Raw genomic sequence first — 23,879 nt, 5'->3', positions numbered from 1 at the left:
TACAAATCTAATAAATAAATAAATAAATAAAATAAAACCCACCAGAACCAGTATCTTCTTGATTGTGTTTATTCAGTTTATGCTTCATCAGTCCTCTAACATATAATCGTGCTCAACTAACTAATTTGCATAGTCTTATGATGGGACATTTGCATAGTCTTATGATGGGACTGGGGAGAGATGGCTAAAAAACCTCCATGTAGTTCATAGCTCTCCTTTAGGGGAGAAGGGAACCCGTAATAAGCTCTTCTGTACCTTGCTGTTAAAATTTCCATTGGTCCTTTTGGTGGGAGGACAACCCATTTCCATCCCTGTTTGTTCCAAGTGAACAGGACAAAGCTGTGCCTGTCAGATTAGAAATATCACTTTCTGCCTTTTCTCTTTTTTTCTCCTTGAATATAAATGGTCAGGTTGTGAAAGGAGTCACTGCACGTGTGCCAGCAAATGTGTCCTGATGACCACCAATTGACCAGAGCCTCAGACTAGGAAACTCTTTGCTAGCTACAGAAAAGGATTTCATCTCCACGCTAGCAGGTCCAAGTAAGAACACAGCGTTATCTGAGAACCATAGATCTCTTAAAATGCTACTCACCATGGTGGGCTGTTTCAGGAGTGTTCCAGGCTGCCAAAGGAGAACACGAAAATGCAGTACCAGATCTGAGCAGTGGACTCTGACAGCTTTTCTGCATGTTAAGAGTAGAACCCCTAGCCCCTAGGTGTCAAACTCGTGGTCATCCAGAAGTTATGGACTACAGTTCCCATCACCCCCACCAGCATCATGTAGTCATAACATCTGGAGGGCCACGAGTTTGACACCTGTTCATAGCCCTTCACAGAGGCAAAGTTGATCTTTATTCTTAGCTATGGTGCCTAGTGTGTAGGAAGTCTTCTGCCCAAGCACTCAAGGACAGAAAACCTTTCTTTTTTCGCAGTAAAATACGTAAATTTTTCTTCACCAACCAGCATTATCACTTCTGAGACTTAAAAGTGTCTTGATTTATTTGGTTGTATGTCCCATACGTCACTCATTCAGGAGGATATTGTTTTGTTTCCATTTCTATGTTAGAAATAATTGGTACACAAAAGGCTGTTTGAAGTAAAATTTAAGATTTTATTTGTCTCTTCTTAGGGGATGGTATAGGTCAGGTTAACAGAGTTTCTTAAAATTGAATTTGGCTTGTACCAGGAAAGCAAGGATAAAGGAACTTCTTATGGATGTATACAAGAGACATTTTGTATTAAAAATAACTAAGGTAGTTTTCATACAAGTGTTGATATGTTTAATTATGTACTGAGGTTAATTTCTCTTGGCAGTCACTGCTCTGTGTTGTGCAAATACGTTTCTTCAAACGATGGTTCTAAATTAGTAGGAGTTAGGAACATATACGCACTTTCCCAGTTTGCTTCTTTAAACTGGCTTGGGATCACTCTTTTCCTTAGAGGTATTTCCCATAAAACACTTCAGGAACACCCTCTCTACAACAGAGTTCTTTTCCTTTATAACTTTTCCTTTATAAATCCTGCTTGATCCCAAAAACCAGTGTGTGTTCCTCTGACTCCCAAGGAGAATCTATCACAGACAACTTGTATCTCTCAGCTGTCTCCAAAACTCTCTTAACTCCCCTCCTTCAACTGTCAGCCCTCAACCAACGGTTTCCAACTGTCATACTTGGAACTCTGTATCTATCACAGGATTCTATGACTGGGGCAATTCCTTAGAATTCAGCTGTACGCCATACCAGCATCAATCCATCTACAAGATGAACTCAGGGAGAGGGACAAGATAGCTATTTTCATGGACACTCTGTTTAGTTTTGGTCACAGTCATATGCAACAGATTGTGACTGAAGTAGTGAAATTGAAAGTCCAAGTCTAGTCATCTGTCCTCTCTTTTTGAATGGCAGAGGAACCTTCAAGGAAATCAGAATAGCCAATAAAAAGAGTCATCCGTCGCATAGAGTCATAGAGTTTGAAGGGGCCATACAGGCCATCTGGTCCAGCCCTCCTTCTCAATGCTCAGTCTGCGTAAAGCATCCCTAGCAAGTGTTCATCCAGTCATTGCTTGAAGATTGCCTGTTGGCGGCGGCGGTGGTGGTGGTGGGGTCTCATTGCCTCCATAGGCAGCCAGTTCCACTGCTGAACTACTCTTACCATAATTTTTTAAAAAAATATTCACCTAGTACCTTTCTACCTGTAATTTAAACTTATTATTGTGAGTTCCATTCTCTGCTGCCAATAGGAACTGCTCCATGTCCTCCTCTAAGTGACAGTCTTTCAAACACTTATAGACAGCAATCTTGTCCTGCCCCAACCTTCTTTTCATTAAACTGAATATTCCCAGTTTCCTCAGCCTTTCCTCATAGAGAATTGGTCTCCAGGCCTTTGGTTATCCTTGTCACTCTCTTCTGTACCCATTCCATTTTGACCACATCATTTTTTAAGTTAGACCTCCAGCACTGCACATAGTACAGCGTTTCCATTCTTTACGTAGTACAAGCTTCGGCTCAGACAGCAAGATTCCAGCAATAACAAGTTGTTCAGTAATAAGCAAAGAAATACTGCCTGAAGAGTTCTTTTCCCTCCCCTCCCATTCCTTTTTAAACTCTCCTCCTGTAAGTCTAGCAATATCTTATGTTGATAAAGAATACCTGTAGATTGAGGCTTCAGTACTTCCTAAGCCTTGAAATAGTTCTCCAATAACAAATTTGTAAAATATATCGTTTGGAATAAGAATCCTCTATTATCTCTTGTACCTCACAACAAATTTGTTCACGCATGTCCAGGTCATGTGAGACATGCTTAGATTGCTGAAAGCTAGAAGCCACAGATGTTGAATCACTGAGGTACCACCGTCATGAAAAATGTATTAGTCTCTGAAGTTTGTAGAAAAGAATAACGCAGAGCCATCAGAGACCTGACAATTTGCAGCAAATTCATCAGACATCTCAAATTCACATGGAAGACCTCTGGAAATGGCAGAAGCTCTTTAAAAAGGAAACTTCCTTGTTTTCATAGATTTCATGAAAGTGTGTTGTCATATTCTCATTTGCTGCAGCCATTGCAGATTCCCAAGTTTTCCTTGGCATAGAACATATTCATAACAAGGTCTCCTGATTTGTTCTCTTATGGTTCTCTAACAGCTCACCATTGTCTCTGAGGCATATCTCTTTATCCACATCTGGACTACCTCAACCTATCTGAAGCAGAGCTGCCTAATGTGTGATTTCTTGGTGAATGTACTGAATCCAACCCAGGAATTTTAAAAATCATTAGGAAAAGGATTAAAAGAGTTTAGATCTTTTGTTCAGAAAGAAAGCCATTAGTGAAGTTCATAATAGTATGCATAATTTAGTGGGAATGAATTGAAAACTCTCCCTCTCAAAGCAAAAAAAATGGAGTCAGTCAGTGAGGCTGAGAGTCAGAAATTAGGTAGAGGCCATTCACAAAATATTTAATTACTAGCAGGAAAGTCCTTTTCAGGTTGCAATGGAATGGACTGTAGTGGGGGGGGGGCGTTGTAGTGGCCTTCCCTGCTATTCACTCCTAACAGCTCTCCTGCCAGTGGCACCAGCTGTGGCGCCATTTAGAGAGGGAGGTGCATGGCCTGCCATTGTTCCCCTTCTTACCGGCTCTTCCACTTGGGCTTGGCTCGATCCCCTCCCCCTCCTCACCTCTGTCATTCCAGCCTCACTGGCCTGAAGGAAACCAATTGTCCACTTGGGCCTGTCTCGAAAGCCTTCCCTGCCCTCCTCACCCCAACCACTCCCTTTTCCGCTGCAGCAGCCTGAAGGGAAGTGATTGTCCCTCTCCTGTTCGACTGTTGTCAGTTGAGAAGGAAAGGAAGCTGTGCCAGTCTCTTGCTGATGCAGAAGGATACGTCATGGTAGGGAGTGGGGAGGGTGGACGGGGAAGGGATAAGTGAGGATGACCTGCCCATTGGTTGAGGGTTTGTAGACCCTGTGCGCCCATTGGTTGAGGATTCGTGCACTTTGCATTAGTCAATTATATAGTGGAAGATGTGAGTATACTTCAGTGTATCAGTATAAAGAACACTTGTTTTCAACATGATGCTCTAGAGTGTTGTATCCCACTAAAAGGGGAATGAAATGCTAGACTAGCAACTTTTCTTAAATGGATGGAAGGTTCCTTGCCCACCTTCTCATGGGAGAGCTAAATTGCTTCAGAGTGAGCATCATCCACTCAAGTGAATACTAATCTTATATCATTGGTTAGTTTATGAATATACAAAGTTATTGAAGACCATCGTAAGGCTCCATGCACCCTAGGATCTCCTGACGTGTTTGGAATTCTGACACAGTTTGGGAGGCACAGCCATAAGCTGTCCATCACAAAATGGCTGCCACATGAGGTGGAGCCAGTCACTAAATGACTTCTTCAGCTTATCTTCAGTCACTCAGTGAAGACCCTTGTGGTAGCAACTGTTGCCAAAATAGCATTTTTAAAAAAATCTATATATTCAACTGAATTTCTAGTGGCTGAGATTCTGTGTGGTAATGTTAATCAAACATGAGGCTCTGTCATGGTCTCTTTTGGAAAACTTAAACTTAAACCAGGGGGAAGATTTATACTGGAAAATTAGCTGTCTGTTGGATGTGGCATCACACCTTGTGAGCAACCCCTCTGCTGGCCACTCCTGCAAGGCACTCTGGAACAAACATGACTCTGGCTTCTATTCATAAGCTCTTTGCTTCTGTCAGGTAATTAACAGTACTCCTGCAAACTTGAACCCCTGCATCACCCCAACCTCCTCCCTCTTGCCCTTCCTCCCTTTTATCCCCCTCAGGAGGTTCCTGCTCCAGTGTCTGGCAAAGTGTCTGTCTTGGCCTGGCAGCCTGAGACTGGCTCTTCATCCTTCCCGACACTCTTTTGTGATTTCAGCCTGGCTAGGGTTGTGCTAGCTCTCTAAGACTGCTGTGGACTGCTGATCGTAGCCTGGCTGGGGCTGTGCTGCCTCCACCCCATTCCCTAGAACTGCTTAGGTTTGCTATTGTTGCTCAGGCTCTCCTGCCATTTCTCTGCTGTCCTTTTTGTTGCTGGCTCCCTGCTCCTTGTGGTAAGTCCAGGGGTGCGGCTGTTGCTTGTTGGCTGCTCCAGGGTCTCTGGGTGGGCAGTTAGGACAGGGAAGGGGGTAGAACAGGCTGCCAGGTGCTGGAAGGCAGCCCCATCCCAGGACACACCTAAACCTGAATGGTTTAAGAGCTTCTTTGAGTAAAAGCACATTAGAAATGTTTTTCATAGATGATAAAGCCATGGTACACAGATGGTACACCCTGAATATAATTTGAGATGTTGCTAGAATGTTGTAGAATACTGATGTAACTGTGTAATTTCGAAGCTTCACCTGATATCTAAGTTTACCACATAAACTGATGGAATCTTTGTGTCAGTGGCTCCAGTATTTTACTATGGCATGTGCGCACGAGCTTGGATTGAAGGTAGGCTATGTTCTGCCCCCATCAGGGTTGCGGGAGACGCTTTAGATAAAGTTAGGGTCCTCCTCAGACAGTAATTTTGGATAGGTTCCAGATTAAAAATCAGGTATTTGTTTTATCCCCACACATTAATATCATATAGTCGCTGGGGAATTATTTTGTTCTGGTATAATTTAGTAACAGGATTTATTAAGAAGCCTCCTTTTGCAAAGCAAAATCTCAGAATAGCTGTAATTGATTTCTAAGCTATAGATTTAATTATTGCCAAATAGATCTTCCAAGATCAAGATTGGCTGAAAGTTATCTCAAGATTCTTAAAAATTCTACATTGGTCAAGGGGAATTCCATTTAACCTTGTGGGGCCTTTTACTAAAGGTCATCACTTTAATCTTAGTAGGATGAATATTTAAGGCCTCTTTTTTTACAATAGTCTCCCAATCAGTGAAACAACTTTCTTAGGCCTATACATGGGAAGGAGATCAGAACCATGTCATCAGCATATAAAAGAACTGAGATTTTTCCGAGAACCTAAAGAGGCAGGAGCAACTCCAGATCCAGATAACTGCAATATAACATCATTTAAACACAAGTTTAAAAGTAGAGGGCTCAATGCATACCTCTGCTTCTAGTGACTTGAAGATAATTGCTAATAATGAAGTGTATTTTCCTTTATGAAAAATATTCAAAAAGCAAACCTGATTTTTTTAAAACTTACTTGTCAGAACTTTCAACATATTATATTCCACTTTCCTCAGCTTCTCTATGCTTTATACTTTTTCACATTGCCTTGTCCAAAGCACCTTTGCTCTTTGATATCTTCCTATTGCCCTCTGATTGCTTCTTAGTCTTGTGTGTTGCTTTAAGATATTTGATATTGATTTCCTTAAAATCTCAGAGAGGTATAGAATTCCCTGGTGATGGCTCTCTTCTTCCTTCCTGACATCCGTGATAACAGGTTGGGTTAATCTCTTTAAAACTGAAAGTCATATTTAATAAGATTTCTCTATGTAATTTCAGATTTGCCTCTCTCATTCATATCAGAAATACGGCATACTGTGGTGTTAGTTTATGAGCCACCTTGAGCAGGCTTCTGGAGAGGCAGCATAGAAATATCCTAAATCAGTGGTGGCGAACCTTTGGCACTCCAGATGTTATGGACTACAATTCCCATCAGCCCCTTCCAGCATGGCCAATTGGGTTCGCCACCACGGTCCTAAATAAATAAGGTTCGCCACCATGGCCCTAAATAAATAAATAGCAGTTATCCATAAGCAGGTAATGTTATTTATCACATGGGATACTGAGCAACAATACAACATATCCTTTTTAAAAATAACTGATAACTATACCTTTGCTCATGGAAAGATGACAAGAAGATGTGAATCAAACCGTTATATCTTCCTGTTGCCCGCCCCCCCTCGTTTTTTTTTTAGCATTAAAGAGCCTTACTTACGCCCCAGCTTTGTCAAAACCATTATTGTCTGCACTGTGAAACATCAGACTCCTTGAACTTTGCTAAAAGAGCTTTTCCATTGCTCTGGAAGGCTGTTGGCAACACTTTCGCTTTTCTACAGTTGCACCTGCCATTTTGTTTCCCGCAGCAGAATGGAGCCTTTAAAGTGGTGGGTTCAACTGTAGAAAAGCAGAAGCATTACTAATAGCCATCCAGATCAAGCATTACTAATAGCCATCCAGATCAACAGAAAGGCTCTTTTTATCAAAGTTTGATGTTTCGCAGCACAAGCCATAATGCTTTTGATGAAGCCAGAGTGTAAATAAAACTTCTGTCACAGCACACACAACCGCATTGTCATCTTTCCATGGAAAAGGGTATCACAGTACATATAATTGTCTTCACCCTGCTTTCTGCCCTCTCGCAACTGATTTTTTTTATTCCAACTGTCATCTCTTCAACATTCTGAGCTCTCAGCTCCTCACCATCAGGGGAGCTGCCTGCAGAAGCTTGTGGTGGCTTACACATACGAAGTGTTTCGTGTGATTAAGGAAATGATTTCTCCCTTTTCTGTTAACTAGTATATAGTTGCTTTAGGTAGCAGGACACCACAAAACACATGTGTTCTTTCATTGTCCTGTTCTGCATTCTTCCATTCACTTGAGGAATGAAGTACATCAAGCACATAAAAGACTATATATTGAAGCTTTATTTCTTCACTATGAACACAAATGAAGTATTTCATCGTCTTGTACCACCTCAAAGACGTTATGAAATAATCCAGGATAAATAAAGGGTGGTCTTCAGAATGTCCAGAGAAGCATTTTTTTCTGAGTTAGCAGAGGATTTGCCTTCATACTGTGTGTGTATGAGAGTAATTGCTAGGATATTGAATAGGTTAACATCAGTTGCACAGTTTGTTGAGTTTGGCACAGTATATTTTCAAGTTTACTTAACTATTGAATAAAATTGGATTGAAAGGAAGCTGAGCCAGTATGGAAAGGGTAATCAGTTTTTCCACAGCTGTTGTCCATCTGACATTATTCTCTTTGAAGAGTGGCTTCTATCAGAGACAACAAGGAAGTTGTGTCCATTCTATATGTTATTTTCATGTTGTATCACTAGGATCTCTCAAAAAGTTGCCAATACCTGCCTAACAAGGGCCCCTTCCACACAGGCCGAGGAGGCGGACTCACACCAGTGTACTTGACTCCGGTGGAGCCCCGGGACCATTCGCACACGCTCGTGTGAGCGACCTCATGGCTGCCAAGGACCATGGACACATCTTCCCATGGAGGCGCATCTGTGGTTCCCTTCCCCACTGCCTCCCTGCTCGACCCTGCTTGCCAGGGCTGACCCTCTGGGCCATGGTACGGCCCCTTTTCCCTCAGTGGCTCTTTGAATGGGAGCCAGGGAGGGGGTTGTGCGAGAATCACTCCATGAGTGATTAATCTCTTTACAGAGGCTGACAGCTGTGGCCGTTCGCTTGGCTGCAGCTGTGCTCTGCTGTAAAACAAAAGAATCGCTCATTGAGCGATTCTCGTATAACCCGCTCCGAGGCTGCTGGCGCCGGTTAGGGGCAGTTTAGATTCATTTGCAGGACGGGAACCGTGCAAAGTTCCCGCCCATAATGGTGCTTATACTGCCCCCAACCCAGCTATATTGGCCAGTGCGGAAGGGGCCGAAGTGTGCTATCATTGCATGGATGCTCAGAAGGCATCCATAAAAAATTAGAATGACTAGTCCATCACTGATGGAAGTCTGCAAAGTGCATCGTCCACAGGAGCAACTGGGTTTGTTTATGACCAAATCACATAATGGTATAAAAGATGGTAAGGTATCCTTTGCCTGAATGGTTGTTGCCATTCCTTCTTAGAGAAGGATAAATAACTTTTTGTCACAGTAACGTTATAGTAGAAAAACAGCAGACAGGAAGCAGACGAACCAGTTAACAACTTGAAGAAAAAACAGTTGAAGAGGCACTGAAGGGGAATGGCTGATTCTGGAGGCAACAACACTAAGTAAACAATCTCCTTCCTCCAGGAACTGTAGAGAGTTCTCTTATTCAAATCAGGCTTCATTGCTTTTTCGAACATCCCTCATATTCATGGTTAGGATCCCTCACAGAGCTTAAAATTTTCAATTGGATACCCTGTTATTTCTCTCAGTAATTATGAAATGTCCTAACATGTAAGAGCAGTTTGTACCAGAGCACTTCTGGGAGGGCTTTAACCTCCCTTTCAGATAGCACATAGAGAATTCCCTGCTCATTACTCAGTTTACTACAGCAACTTGTAGTAGTAAGTTGCTTACAGAACAGTCCTAAGAACTTATTTCTGTGAGTAAGCCCCATCACAGTGACCTGAATGGCATTCTGAGTGGACCTGATTGCTCTGCTAAATACCACATTATACCAAGAGTGTGTGTGTGTAAGGAAGCAAGGAAAATACATAGTTGCAAATCATAAAAGACAATTAGGGAGTATATTTTAAGCAAAGCAATCCAGATATAGTTGTCAGATCTTACTTATGTCTTCTTGGCTATTTTGCTAAATACAATTCTTAGCTGTCAAGTAGAAGATTCTAATAGCTATGTTTCATAGCCAAGAGAATGCTTAGTTTTTCAAAAACCTTTTAAATATGATGTATTTGGCAATTAAGGAGGACAGTGAGGCAAGAACTGAAATTTAGTTTCTGTGTCTGTTGGAGTTGCTCCTTGCTCAGTTTCTTTCCTATATCATAGAGAGAAGCAACTGGGTGGTTGCCTGTCTTGCCCTCTTCCTACCTTTTCTTCTTCATCTTTTTCTATACCTCTTGCTTCTCTGCTCCTCTTGTGTGTGTGCTTGCCTTTCCTCCCTCCTCCTGGTGGGAAGCAGAGATTACTGTGCACCTTTTTTTTTTCAATGGTCGCAGCTAAACACCTTGACTCTGCCGATGAGGACTTTTTGTCAAATACTGACATGGGACCATTTGTAGCCACAGGAGATGACTGGGGCACAAGCCAGGCAGATGACCCTCATGAGGGCTGCCTTGACCGCGGCTGTGTTGGGGAAGGCAGCACTATCTTCTGGGGCGGGCAAGGTGGCAAAACTGAGGCGAGATGAACGGTTGCTGTCAAATCCAGGGTTCCCGCCAACCCAAGCATGCTACTGGACGAGGCGGTGGGAGTGAATTGTGGCTCTGAAGAAAATTCCTTGAGTCTTCCCCTTGACCCTGATGGGGCGACAAATCTTAACGGCTGGTAATATCACCATCTCCAAGCGCTCCCCTCTTTTTCCTGTGGTTGTTGCAGCTATTAGGACTTCCTTGAAAAAGGAAATGAATGTCCTCCTCAACATAAAGGACATAATTATACAATTCCAATCTGGCCCTTTTTCACAATTCAGTCCCTCATCCATGATTGCACCAGTGGGGTTCCAGGCAGGAGCAGGGTGGGGGGTGGGCGCACTAGCCTGGCTAATTAAGGCTGCTCTGAAATAAAAGAGAATGGGTCCCTTATGGGATTGGGAACTTTTGTTGGATAGCAGTTCAGAGTCCAAAGAAAAGGGAGAGTTCGTCTCCAAGGCCGTCGAGGTAGATGATGAAATGGAAGTCCCAGAGCAATCCTCACATTTTTTCAAAGATGGTTACCAGTATCTTCTTTCCAGAACACTAGCCACCTTAGCCTTGAAGGAAGCGCAGGAGGTGGAAGAAAAACCCCAGCCTGAGAAAAAATTTAGGTACAAGGGTAATAAATAATCCCCCCTCCCACAAATCAGACAAAAAAAAAGTTTTTCCCATGCCTGAGTTTTTTTGAAGATCAGATTAAAAGGGAATGGGAAAAGCCCACCGCCAATAGGCAGATACCAGCATTTGCCAAAAAGCTCTATGCCTTTCCCTCATATACTAATGACTTATTTTGAGTTGACACTCCACAATCATCACTCTTCAATCCTCTGGCTTTCTTTCTGAGGATGGTTAGGGCCACATCAAGGACAGCATGGACAGATGGCCAGATCACTTGTCAAAGAAGACCCAATCTCCATGTCTGTCAAAGCCTCTATGACGGCTTCTATTGTATTCTGTGCGGTCACTGTTTGGGCGAGAAAGCTACTTCCTGAGAGCAAGAAGTCCATCTAGCTACTTCCTGAGAGTGAGAAGAAACTCCACGAGGGTGCTACCTAAGTCCTCAAGGCAGCCACCTTCTCAGCTGACACTACCCTGGATGCCATGATGTTTGCAGCTCTGGTGATGACCTTGGTAGCTGCTACCAGATGTCTGCTCTGGCTTTGCGCCTGGCCTGATTTCTACTCCATTGTGGTATCCTTTCCAGGAGGACAAGCTTTTTGGAGACCCCTTGAACCACATCCTGGTAAAAGCAAAAGACAAATCAAAAGTCATCCCCAAACACTAAAGAAGTCCAAGGGCCGGGGTCAGTATAACTCTTCCTTTTGGACCCAACACTTACTCCCATGTTTTCATCAGGACTTCCAAAGAGCTGACTGAAACTCATCCCAACATCAAAGCAAGAGAGGTGGCTGTGGATCAAGGCTTCCACCCAAACAAGACAGGCCTGACCAGGGTGGACAGAACAGCAAGGCATGACTACTTGGGAGACCTGGTGGGAAGTCTGTTACTTTTTCAGGCAGAGTTCAGTCAGAGGCCAGTCCTGGGTCTTGGAAGTAGTAACAAAAGGATGTGCAACAGAATTCCTACACCCCAAAGCGCATGCTGGCTTCCCCCATGCCAGAGGACCCTCAAAAGGTGTCTAGAATTCTAAACGCTGTAGAACATCTGCTGTCAATCAGGGCCATCGAACCTGTCCTTGAGTCATCATGCCATGGTTATCAGGCAACAATCTGTTATTTACCTTCTGTGGCGTTACGGTTCACATTTGTCATTTCAACTGCTCTGTAACATTGTTATAACTTTTTGTGTCACATCTGCGAGCGTTATTTCTTATTCTGGCTATCTTATAAGTCACTGTTATAGATTTGCTTACTTCTATTCAGAGTTACCTAAACGGAGTGATTTCCGTGGCATATCTCCACTTTCCTCTATGGGGACTTTTTTTGGGAAAGTTCTTTTTACTTTTTGGGCTTTCCGCAACATGGGAAAGCCTTTTGGAAAGGGGTGGGGTGGCACTCAAGCAGCGCTGTCCCTACTTGCCAAACAACTCTGGATTGGGCCTTAAGTCTTGATTCAAGTTTCCATTTATTTATTAAGCTCCCTGACTTGCTTGTTCAAGCCACTGATGTGGGAAGGTCCCACTCTGCAAAACCTGTGGATGTTGGATACACACCTGTAGTTCTCTGTGAGTCAAATAGTGTGGACTTCTCTTTGGACATTTGTGTCATGAGTCCCTTTGGGCAGAACAACGGGAGTAGACATGAGAGAATCAAGTGCAAGTTGTGCTGTGGCATAATGTTAAAGTTACAACCTGGAATCTCCATTTCTGACTTAAACAGTCAACTTTCTTCTCTGTTATGCTTTTTCCAGAACTATGTATTGAAATTTGAATTGGGTCTCTTTCTCAGTTTTCAGTTGAATCCTCTTTGTCTTTCTTTTCAATTGCAGCTATCTTTATTCCCATTCCAAAGAATCTTGGATTTTTGTAATCTGAATTCTGCTCCCTTTCTCAAATCCCTGTTATACAAAATGCGAAGCAAACACATAATGAGTAATTCTGTAGCTGTAATGGCACTTGTTGCGTGTGTGTGTGTGGGGGGGACTCCTTTCAGTGAGTGTGTAAATGTGAGGGATTCAGTCATTACAGGTAATATTACTCAAAGGGTAATATTACAACTGACTGTATGTTGTAATTTTATGTAGCACAAATATGCCTAATAAAGGTCTTTGTATTGTAACTGACTGTATGTAATTCTTACATATAAATTCCTTATCCTACAGGTGTTTTGAGTGTAAAAATGTTACATTTTCTTATTTTATAAAGTGCAGGATACAAATATATAGAATAAAATGAAAAATGAGTTCTTCGTGTATACATTTGTTTCAAAGAGGAGCAAAGAGAAAATTGGGGGAGATAATAAGCATTTCATTGCTGTTCTGCCTAGATAAGGAGACTGACAGGAATGACAGGTTGCCTGTGATCTGACTGAAGGGCTGAGGTACTACAAAGAGGGATGTGATTGAAATGGTCCTAATACCTAATGCATCGATACATCTGCAAAGTGGAGAAAAATTTGATATCATTAGAAATAGTGTAGATGTGTAATCTATATGTGTGTGTATAAGAGCAAGTGATGAAATACAAGCATGCGGAATATTTATTTGTAGGCCCCCCCCTCCCCCTGGCCCAGTTTTCCTTGTAATGTATTCAGGTCTCTAAAGAGGTAGACTTAGGTAGATCTTCATAGATAGCTCTTCTGTCTTGATTCCCTTCATTTGGGGTGAGGGATGGGCATACAGTCCTATTTTCTGCCATAACCTCTTACAAGAATGACTAGCTGCATATGAAAGCAAGCTCCTGTACCTGAATCATTTTGTCCTGAGGTCAAAATGGAAATCCAGCAGCCTGATTGTTTGTTTACATTATTTACATCCATTGTAATAATGTGGAGCTGGTAGCACACAGATCTCCTCATAAATTCTGGCAAAATTGCTTGGGAGGGATGAGGAAACTGAATCTAAGTTCCCTTTCTTTATGTCTCCCTGTGGGAGCATGTTAAAAGACCCCTTTTGCAGTCTCGAGTAGTGTATCTCAGGGAATATGTCTCTGTGTATATAGTAAGACTCATTGTCGCACATTTAAAAACTGGATTTTAAATTATTCACTTTCTACCAATGTATTGTCAAACTCTTGTATATTTTGTATATCGTTTTGCATAATGATAAATATACGTGTTGATTGTCTGTTGAAAGTCTTCATTGCTGCATAATGTATTTTTGCGCTATGAATTGTTTTGTGATGTAAATGTACAAGAAGGAAAACTGGGTTAAACGCAGGATTCTCACTTCTAAATGTTAGGATCAGATTAATAACAATGTCTCCTTTTAGTTCGATTCCTTGATGTCACTTACTGCATTTTAATTAAATGGACTTTAACAGTCAAACGTGACTGAATTGTGCATGTTAGTAGATGTTTTTGTAATTCAATCAATTGCCAAGTTCTCTGGAAATCACCCCTTTTAAAATGATGGTACTTTTGATATCCAAAAGCATTTTCCTTGCTTATAGAGCTTTGCTGTGCTTTCATTTCAGTCCATTTCTTCACTGCAAAATCATGCTTTTCCATGCTGTCTTAACAGCATGGAATACTTTTTTGAAAAAAAAAAAGAGCATCCTTAATATTGTGTTATGATGATTGAGACACAAGATTGCAGTCCTAAGCATGAATTGTGTGTGTTGGGGTGGGGGTGGGGGTTAGGGAGTATTGTTCAAACATTTTCCTGAGTAAAGAAGGCTGGAGGTTTAGAGACATGTTATTGTCACTGATGTAAAGAAATAGTTACAATACCTGAAAATTGAGTCTATTTTGTCATGTCATTTCCAATGGTTTATGTTCTTATTGTTTTGTATTGGTAAGACTGCTTTATAATGTCAAGATTTCTAACTTCATCCAGTGGGTGTACATTTCGTTACGGAAAATCTTTATGCAGTTGTTGAAGTTTCTGTGGAATCAAGACAATAGAGTAGTTACTGATATTTCTTAGAGAGTGGATTAAAATGACACTAAATTTAGATTTTTTAAAAAATTACAATCAGAAAGCCATTGCTGAAGATGTTTGGAAATAAATACATATTGTTTCTGACTTACAAAGCATAATGAGCAAAATGTGTTTTTTTTTCAATTCAATACCCTTCATTTATTTCTCTTTATTTCAGCTCAATGGTCAGACTAAAATATGCAGGAACTGGATTTACAACACATTCAAGAAATTTTAATAATATATTGTGTCTGCAAAACAACATACAATTCATGCAATGCTGCCTGTTTCCCCTCACCCCTAGTTTTGTGTTCTTTTAGAGTGTTCTTTTATTATTTGCTGTGGTGATGGATCAGAAACGTTTTTCTCTCTAATTGTTTTGGATACACACAATCTGCTAGTTATTTATTGAGAGATTTTAAAGCACCACCACTTTTTTATTTCATGATCTGTCCTCAGTGTTACGTCTTTGAATTTCCAGGAAACAGAACAAGTTAGAAAAAAGTGTAGATCAAAAACAGACTCATTTGTGTCTTTCTTCTTCTGCTTGCGATATAAAAATGGTTTTGAATTTGCTTTCAACAGCTGTATTTCTTATAGAAACAGCCACTTTTGCATAAGTGTTTTCATTCAAATTTCTAACTTCCCTCCTACCATAGATTCAAACGACCATTTATCAAGTGGGGACTTAGTCACCACATGCAAATAATCACTTGGTAATCTGCAGCAGTTTGAAATTCCTTTTTTGACCTGTGCTTATCAGACCTTGGGATCTAAGCAGGGTCAGCTGTGGTCAGTACTTGGAGGGGAGACCACCAAAATTGTGGATTGTTACATGGAGGAAGACAAGGCCAAACATCTTTACTTGTCTCTTGCCTTGAACATCCCATGGTTGAGCTTACCATGAATTGGTTGAAAGTTGACAGCACATACTTCTTCTTGATCATCATCATCTTTTTTGAAGAATTGTGATACACATCAGGTGCAGTAAAGTGTGGCAAAACAATCGTCTTCATAGATCTGACGACAATGTCTCTCTTTAGCTGTTGTGAAGTTGCTTTTACCTCAGCAGCAAAAGCAGAGGATAGGTTACAACCAGTTATTTTTGGGAACCCTCTATATTTTTTGTCTGTCTCTGAGGGGAAGAAACAGAAAAGGGAATACAAAGACAGAGCCTAATTCTGTGGTATGTTAGGTTCCTTTAGATTTTGATTTGATTTTGTTAGGTATTTGAGTTGTGTGGAGGGTGCAGTAGAATAAATAGTGTAATTTTGCTTTGGGTAACCAATTGAAACAGGAGGGTGCCTCATTCTATTGTTGTTTGCAGTCCCCAAACATTTCCAGAAAACACTGATTCATTTATACGCCTGTGCATCTGATGAAGTGAGCTCTGAGCTATGTGGGAATAAATTTTGTTGGTCTTTAAAATGACATTGCACTCCTCTTATATCTTGTATCCTTTACTGTGCATGAGAAGCACAGCAATTTGCCTTGATCAGTAGAAGTTTAAAATGAGTTATGTTAGTTTAAGGTAATTACTGTTTCTTTCTGTGATCCATTACTGGTTCTATGTTTGTGTTTCAGTGGTTGAAAAAAGCAATCAAAACTTTGTTGGCCATGCTCCCTGAAGTGGGAATAAACTTATGCTGGTACTCACTCTGCTGGGCTCTTTAAAAGTAAAGGGCTGGCAAGTCAAGTTACATTGTTCCACAAGCACTAACTCAAATAACTTCCTAATAATCATCATCATTTGGATTTTTAAAACATTGCATTATCTCAAATGCCTTAACAGAGTCTGGATGTTTATCTTTTAATTCTATTATTATTTTGCATTAGGCTCCCGTAAAGACTCTGCTCCCCAAGTGCTGCTTCCAGAGGAAGAGAAAATTATTGTAGAAGAAACAAAAAGTAATGGGCAAACTGTGATAGAAGAAAAGTAAGAATTTTTTTAAGCAAATGATAAATTTTTAAACGGTCAACTTCATGCAAGTATGAAGTAGTGTGTCATTTTTCAGTTTCCCGTGAACTTGTTCCTTGCATAGTGTTTACTGTAACAAGATGAATGAATATCCTACTGGAATTCATTTCTGAATTTCCTAAAGTTTGCCCTGCCAGCTCTATGTAACCCATTTGGATGAATGTCAACCTTCTTGGGTTCTCTAACTTTTCTCTTTGCATCTTTCTTCCTTCATCCTTGTACCAGCTGGGAATTGATCAATTTTGTGGGTAAGGTGGCATTCTTGAGTGCTATGGGATTATTAATATATAGGGTCTGTAGATGCTTTAGTGTTGCTAAATGTGTTGTGTTTTTCTTAGAATGTACAGTTAATTAGCAGGTGTCTCTCTAGCTCTGACCCTGTTGAGACAAACAGGATTTCAGGTGAACAGCACCTGGTAGTAGATTACACTGTAACTGAGCATTGATTTTATGCTACACAGATACACATTTATTCAAGGATGAGGACATGAAAATATTACAGAACAGACTGAAATGTACTGTAGATAGAGTGGGGGAGGAATGTTTTGACGCATTATTTATGTTTCCATTCTGAATTATGTGCTTTGTAATTTTAAAACCTGTTAATCATCCTTGATATGACTTTACAGAATTTATTTACATGTTGTGAAACCCATTCCGTCTTAATTTTCTGTTCCAGAAGTCTTGTTGATACAGTATATGCATTAAAGGATGAAGTACAGGAATTAAGACAGGTTGGTAAAAGATATATTGCTTTATCAACACTCAGAGTCACTCAGGACAGGTAGCATATGGTGGTTAAGGCAGATAACAGGTTAATTGTAGCTTTGTGATTACACTCAAGAATTGGTCTGGAAGCCTTAATTGACAGTGCTGTTTCCTAGCATCAGTGTGAAGTTAGAATGGAAGGCACAGTGGTATTTGTGCTTCTACCAGTATGCATGGTACTAGCTAGTGTCAGTGGGGAGGGGGGGTGGGGCAATATTGAAGGAGGTAGTTGGTACTGAATGCTCTTACTGGCACTTCTTAAATCTGTCTATATTTAATATCAGTGGGATATGGAATAGTATAGCCAGATCTTGGAAACTGAGCTGGGTCAATACTTGGAAGAAAGGCCTCCAAAGAAGACTCTGCAGAGGAAGACAATTGCAAACCACCTTAGCTTAATCCCTTGTCTTGAAACCTCCACCAGGGGTCACTATAAAGCAGCTGCAATTTGACAGCACTTTACATGCACACACATATGGTATCATTAGAGGTCAGTCATTCAGATAACTTCACTGTACTGCTGGTGCAGTTACCAATGTGGGTCACCATTGCTAAGCATGCAGTGTTCCTCTAAGTGAAGTTTGCAACCTTTCCCTCAGTGGAAGAGCCACTTAAGTTAGACAAAGTCTGTTTAGAGACATTTCCTTCACCTTAAGGCAGATTACTGCCCACTGTGTTTGAAGGGTGCTGCATTTTACTTCTAATAGGTCTTTTTACCATTATTACCACTGTTAGTAGTTGAGCCAAGTTTCCTTTTCTCTGGGCATTGGATAACAAAATAAGGGAAATGAGTCTGCAGTAGGGGTGTGCATCATTTTCCCCCAGTATTTTTTTGGGGGGTGGGGGGTTTAATAGACCCAGATATTTTCACAAAATATGAAAAAAAGCCATGCCTCCATTCTGGTAGGGGTTTTCCCTGGCTTTTTTTCAAAAATGTGAAATTTTCCAGGTCTGTTAAATCTGAACCTGAAAAATTCCACACCACTTCTGAAACCCGCATGGAGTTCAGAGGCAGCAGCACAGAACTGAACTGTGGCAATTAGGCATCTTGACGAGAAGCAATCTTTTAGCCATTCAGGACATGTGAGCATAATATGTTTGCCTTTTGTTTGCCAGGATAACAAAAAGATGAAGAAATCCCTGGAAGAAGAACAAAGAGCTCGCAAGGAGCTTGAAAAGCTTGTCCGGAAAGTTCTCAAGAGCATGAACGATCCTTCCTGGGATGAAACTAATTTATAATGAATTTACCATTTTCTTTTCTTTCTATTGAAAGACCAGTTGTCAAATCAAGCTGGGAAGCCTTCTGACATTTAGTCAGTCCTGCATAAAGAGCACTACGAAGCGAGATTTAACTGGATTGAATAATTTTTCTTCCTTACTATGTATGTCCAAACCATTCACTGAAGCTGTCTATGCTTGAGTATAGATAGCATGGACCCTGAACTCCACTAGATTTAACTTGTTTGCATTTAAATTACCTCAGTCTGCAGCAAGTGCAACAGCTGGCTAAAGAAGTCCATGTTTTTCAGCAGCTTTTAAAATTAAATATATCTTTTATTCTCCTTGTAAATATCTGTAATTTTGAATGTGTGTATGATAAGTGTATCAGGACTGATACAGTGTTAAACCTTTTTCTCTGATATTGCAAGCAGCAGACATGGTCTGTGGTCGCTCACCAAAAAATAACTAAAAATCCTTTATTGTATCAAGACAAAACTGTTCCAGAGTGTATTCTAGACATAATTAGGTTTGAGATGCAAAATGTGTTTTTGTTATGTCCCCATCATATTTCACAGTATTCACTCATCTGTTTTAAATAATGAACGTAAATGTTTCTGTCTGGTGAAACCTTCAGACAGCTGAACGTGCTTTTTAGCAATATAAAGATGCAGTAAACTCTTCATTGGCACCATTTTCATATGAAAGCTAACAAGATCCGGCACTGATTTAGTTATGTTTCTTTTGGCATGCCAGTATGCAGAATAAATGGTGTATGTGCTGTTTGTTTTTAATTGTTAGTTACTAGATGACTTGTGTACTACATTTTTAAATAATTGTGCTTATACTTTAACATACAGCTGGCTGGTATTTTAATGGAACACTCAAGCACTGTTGTCAAAACAAAAGTTCTTCTCTAGCTGGGGTCTTTTTTGTGTGAATAAAATGTATTATTTATTTTTATTGTAACCATAAGGTTTCGGTTAACATTTGTATGTAGAATGTTTGGAAACCTAAGGCCTGTCATCTGGCAGAATAATTCTTTTTTCCATGTGCGATCGAGTAGTAACCTATTTACCTTAGTCCCTTTAGACAACAAATTTTAAAAAGGACAGCAGTGCTTTATGAGACAAATCCTGTCTAATTTTCTCTTTTCCATACAAATAAGCTCCAGTTACTTTGGACAGTGTGGTTCCCATGTAAGTATATTGTCATAATATTCTGCACTAGAAATTTGGAACTCCACAGTGTGTGACTTGGGCAGTATTTTTAAGAGTTACTACTGTGGTCAAACATTATGGCTTTCAGCCAAAATTTAACATTGCTAAAGTTGTTTGGTTTTTGAAGATGTAGTCCTAACACCCTTCTAAGCCCTTTGATGTCAGTGGTTTTAGAAAGGTCTGCTTAGGATTGCATTGCTATTTCCGACATCATTATTTTCAGTGAATCCAAATACCATTAATGTTGATTCCAGCCTTCCTGCTGACTTTGGCAGAGTCCTAAGGCCTGACTGACTCTTGTGAGAAACGTGAGGCTGCTGCTGAAAACATCCCCATTTTGAGTCTTTCCCTTTCGTAATGATGGAACTCATCCAGTTCTGACATCATCAGTTGTGCATTGTCTGTGGAACGGGCAAATATACAACATTCTGACATGGGGTGGCCTTTAGTACACATTACAGAAGAGGGGAAACAAATGTGGAGGTGTGGTGTGAAAGAATAGACCCATTTTTCTCATAATGTATAGTTTCCTTCTCCAAATGATTATATTTGTCTCATGTACTGTGTGTGGTATAATTGATTCTTGTATTAAACAGATTAAGCCTGTTCCTCCCTTCTGAAGCAATAAAAGTCAGCTATTTATTGTTTCCTGCTGGCAGCAGCCAGAAAAGGCAGCTATACTTCAGTTCAAATAAATGTTTATTGTCATGATAAAGAGCTCAAGCGGCTTGTTGTTTTACATCATGCTTTTTACATACTTCAGTTGGAAAGTGGGGATTTTTTCCCAATTCTGTACACTTGTTTATATTGTGCTGACTGTGTAACCCCCCAATCCCAAAATAGTACCTGCCCGAGGAAGCGAACAATCTGAATTTCAACAGGTTTCCTTCTGAAAAGACCTCAGATTTGTGTTTGTCTTTTTTTAAATTGCTGCCATTGCACACCTTATGCATGACCACAGATTAGCCAGAAGTTGTCAGGGTTAAATGATGGGGGAGGAGTTGTATGTGGAATTCTGCCCCTCCCCCCTCCAATTTTATTTTTTGAGGAGGAGATCTACCTTGAGGCTTATGGGTGCATTAAAGACATTGTGCTTTGTAAAGCAGGAGATGGGTTTATGCGCCATTGTTTAGTTGTCAAAATGATTTTGGGAGCTGAAGTAAGGGAAAAGGGCCTGGCTGCAGCCCAGCTACCTGGATGATATAGTATGGATGTCAATATGGCAACTTGAATATTCACAAAGTTTCTTTTCCAAGCCCCAGAGCTGCAGATCAGGGCACAGGGACAGTGGCCAAATCGTCACCTGTTTTCTTCTGTGTGGAAACAATGTGCCACTGTTGGATTTCTTTCCTCTCTTATGCCGAACTCACTCATCAGTTCCCTAAACAACCAGATATGCCTGGCCGTGACTTACCGTGGCAGCTGTTGCAGCCTGTGAGCATGAGGGGAAGCAAAGAGGCTACCTCCATGCTGGCCTCGTGGTGCCCTGGTGGGCACGGCCATGCATTCTAATCAGTGTGGGCTTTTGACATGGCCAGGATTGGGGTGGTGTGGCAGCTGCTGACCATATAAGGCTGGGTGGTCCTAGCTTCTCTGTGGGCCCTCAGCCTTCTTCTCCACTTCTTGCGCTGCAATAAATGACAACACAAAGCACCTCTTGTGATGTCACAAGTTATAGCATTCTTCAGTTGCTTATCATTCTACTAAGGGAGAGACTAGGCAGAACTTTGATGAAAAATTTAAAATGGTTGGCAAGTAATCAGCCAGAAGTCCTTGCTAGTTGACATCAGTACTTGCTAAATTTATTAAAACGGCATAGAGTAATTTTCTGAGGATTTTCCCCCCTGAAAGTACTTCTACCAAAGATATTAGCTAGCCATAAGAACGTGATAGCTTTTTCATTTACTTCAAAGACTTCTTACAGGCCAGTCTCTTTAGTCTTGTGAACAAAGGACTTGGAAGAATTTGGACCATATCCAGGGTTTATTTTCATACTCCATTTCCTAACACTGTGGCCTCCTGGTGCATATGTTAAATTGCCTGTTAAGATGGAAATGGAAACACAGTCTCTACCTTTGAATCGTCAGTTGGAGAAAAGAGATGCTACTTTTTTACGTCATGGCTTTGCAGGTAAGAATAGAGCCAAGGATGGAATTGGGCATAATATCCTAGTATAAACAAATAGTTTTTATAAAATGTTAGCTTTATAGTATATTAAAGTTTGATGCAGGGCAGACTAAGTTTCTGTAATAATGCCTACCAGAAAAAGTTCTGGAAACCAAGATACTGGCAGTGTGCTGGATGGTCTATTAATATGGTTGTTTGCAACTCCACAATAATATTATAATAATAATATAGAGATATATACAACAATCCAGGTTATTTGTCCACATCTTTTTGTTAGGTCATGTAAACTTGTTGGGCCATTCTTTCAGGTCAAGAGAAGAGAATTCTATAGGCTCTTAAAAACACTACTTCTATTCATCTCACCCTGGGTTTCGTAAAGATGATTGAAGGTGATTAAACTGCACACAGTGAATTTCCTTAGAAGAGCATGATTTTAAAAATGTGTTTACGTAGCTTTATTCATCTTTATTGTATTACTAGCAGTAAAGCTCATCGTACAAACAAATACAACAGGCTCTAGAAAACTATTGGTGAGTTAACAATGCTGGCCAAGGGGGCCAACCCCTCCTGCCTTTCGCCCCTTGTTGGCCCACATCACCTGCTTCTGCCTTGTCCTCTTTCCAGATGGCTGTATCAGCATGCAAGGATTAATGACAGTACCAAGAAAGGGGGGGGGGTGACCCCTTCTGTATTTCCTCCCCCCTTGGCCCCATGTTACCAGCTCTCTTATCTTTCTCTTCCTGTTCCCAGACGCCTGCTCCTCCTCTCAAAATCACCACACAACAGTTAACTGTGCAGTTGTGGCCGCCAGCAGTTACAACCCTCTCATGGAGCAGCCAATACCTATGCCTTCTCCTCCTCAGGCAGCTGCCAACTGTACAGTGATTGTAATTATTCAGCAGTGGAGGAGAAGGGGGAATGCGGGAAGGACTGCCACACTCCACTGTTTTGTTTGTGTTGGGTCTTTTTACCCATTCTGTATAAGCCCTGCCCACAAGCCATGTGTGCATGGCGATTGGCTGGAAGTGAGCCATCACCACCATAGCTAGCCTTTTATATAATAGGATTACCAGTTTTTTGTTAGAATGATGTTTTGCTTCCATTGATTTCACTGGGAAACTCATCTTTGGCTGTAACTACTTCAATTTTTCAGGGATTGTAACACCAAAGAAATCCTCTTGCCAAGTTTGAGACTGACAGGAGAAAAAAAAACCCTTTTAACAGACAATGAAAACAAAGGGTCCTGAACTTAAAAATAGTACACACTGTAGCTTTTCGTACACATTCAGGTGGCAACTAGAAACAGGTCTCTTTTAAGGGTTCCACTTTATCTTGATGTGCTCTTTTTCTTGAGACTGGTGACTTTTGCTTTGTCCTCTCTCCTCGCCCTTTCTGCTGAAAGGTTCCATCTGCTTGAACTATTGTTATTGTCTACCTCTAGTGTAATGACTTGTGTTTTAATGTAGGTAATGCTTATTTTTCTGATTTTATTATATTGTTTTTACTTTGTGAGATGCCTTAAGTCCATCTCCTGAGAGGAGGTTTATAAAACGTATATAAAAACGTTTATATTAATTAATTAAATAAGTACAGTCTCCATTTGTCTGGGTCATTCAGAAATTGACACCCAGCTATTGCTGTCAGGAAGCCTGTTATGTTGCATTTGTTTGCTACGGTGTAATCAAAGGAGTAGAAAGTATATGCTTAAACCAGCTTGATTTCCTGCTCTTACATGTTGTAATGTCAGGTGAGTCCCATCTATCTGCTTCTAAAACACACAGGGCCATTTCTAAATTGGTTAGTGAATTATCTTACATATAATGTTATTCCAGAGGATGAATATTCCAGAGGATGAATGCCTTTTAGGATGGCATTCATACAAGCTAACAAGCACTGCCTTACTTAACACGATCTACAACTTCAGTGTATTTTTCTATAGGAAACCCAGAACCCTGAATTTTCTTGTCGTCAGAAAATGATACAGTAACAAGGACCATTTAGGACATGGTGCAAACG

At 40.7% G+C, this 23,879-nt stretch overlaps 1 protein-coding gene across 4 annotated transcripts in view; it reads left to right on the top strand.

Annotated features, from left to right (window-relative positions):
- The window catches only part of ARHGEF7 (Rho guanine nucleotide exchange factor 7), a 115,928-nt gene extending 95,475 nt beyond the window's left edge, over positions 1-20,453 (top strand). For all 4 annotated transcript variants that reach the window (XM_048495353.1, XM_048495352.1, XM_048495354.1 and 1 more), the window contains 3 exons: positions 16,389-16,488; positions 17,210-17,264; positions 18,415-20,453. In XM_048495353.1, the coding sequence (XP_048351310.1) occupies positions 16,389-16,488; positions 17,210-17,264; positions 18,415-18,537 (278 nt within the window). In that variant the 3' untranslated portion in view covers positions 18,538-20,453. The remainder of the gene's footprint in view (positions 1-16,388; positions 16,489-17,209; positions 17,265-18,414) is intronic.
- The last annotated feature ends 3,426 nt before the right edge of the window (positions 20,454-23,879 follow it).

Source organism: Sphaerodactylus townsendi, linkage group LG04 (assembly GCF_021028975.2).
Source record: "Sphaerodactylus townsendi isolate TG3544 linkage group LG04, MPM_Stown_v2.3, whole genome shotgun sequence".
Taxonomy (NCBI): domain Eukaryota; kingdom Metazoa; phylum Chordata; class Lepidosauria; order Squamata; family Sphaerodactylidae; genus Sphaerodactylus; species Sphaerodactylus townsendi.
The sequence above is the reverse complement of the archived record's forward strand: the minus strand, read 5'-3'. Positions and strand labels throughout refer to the sequence as shown.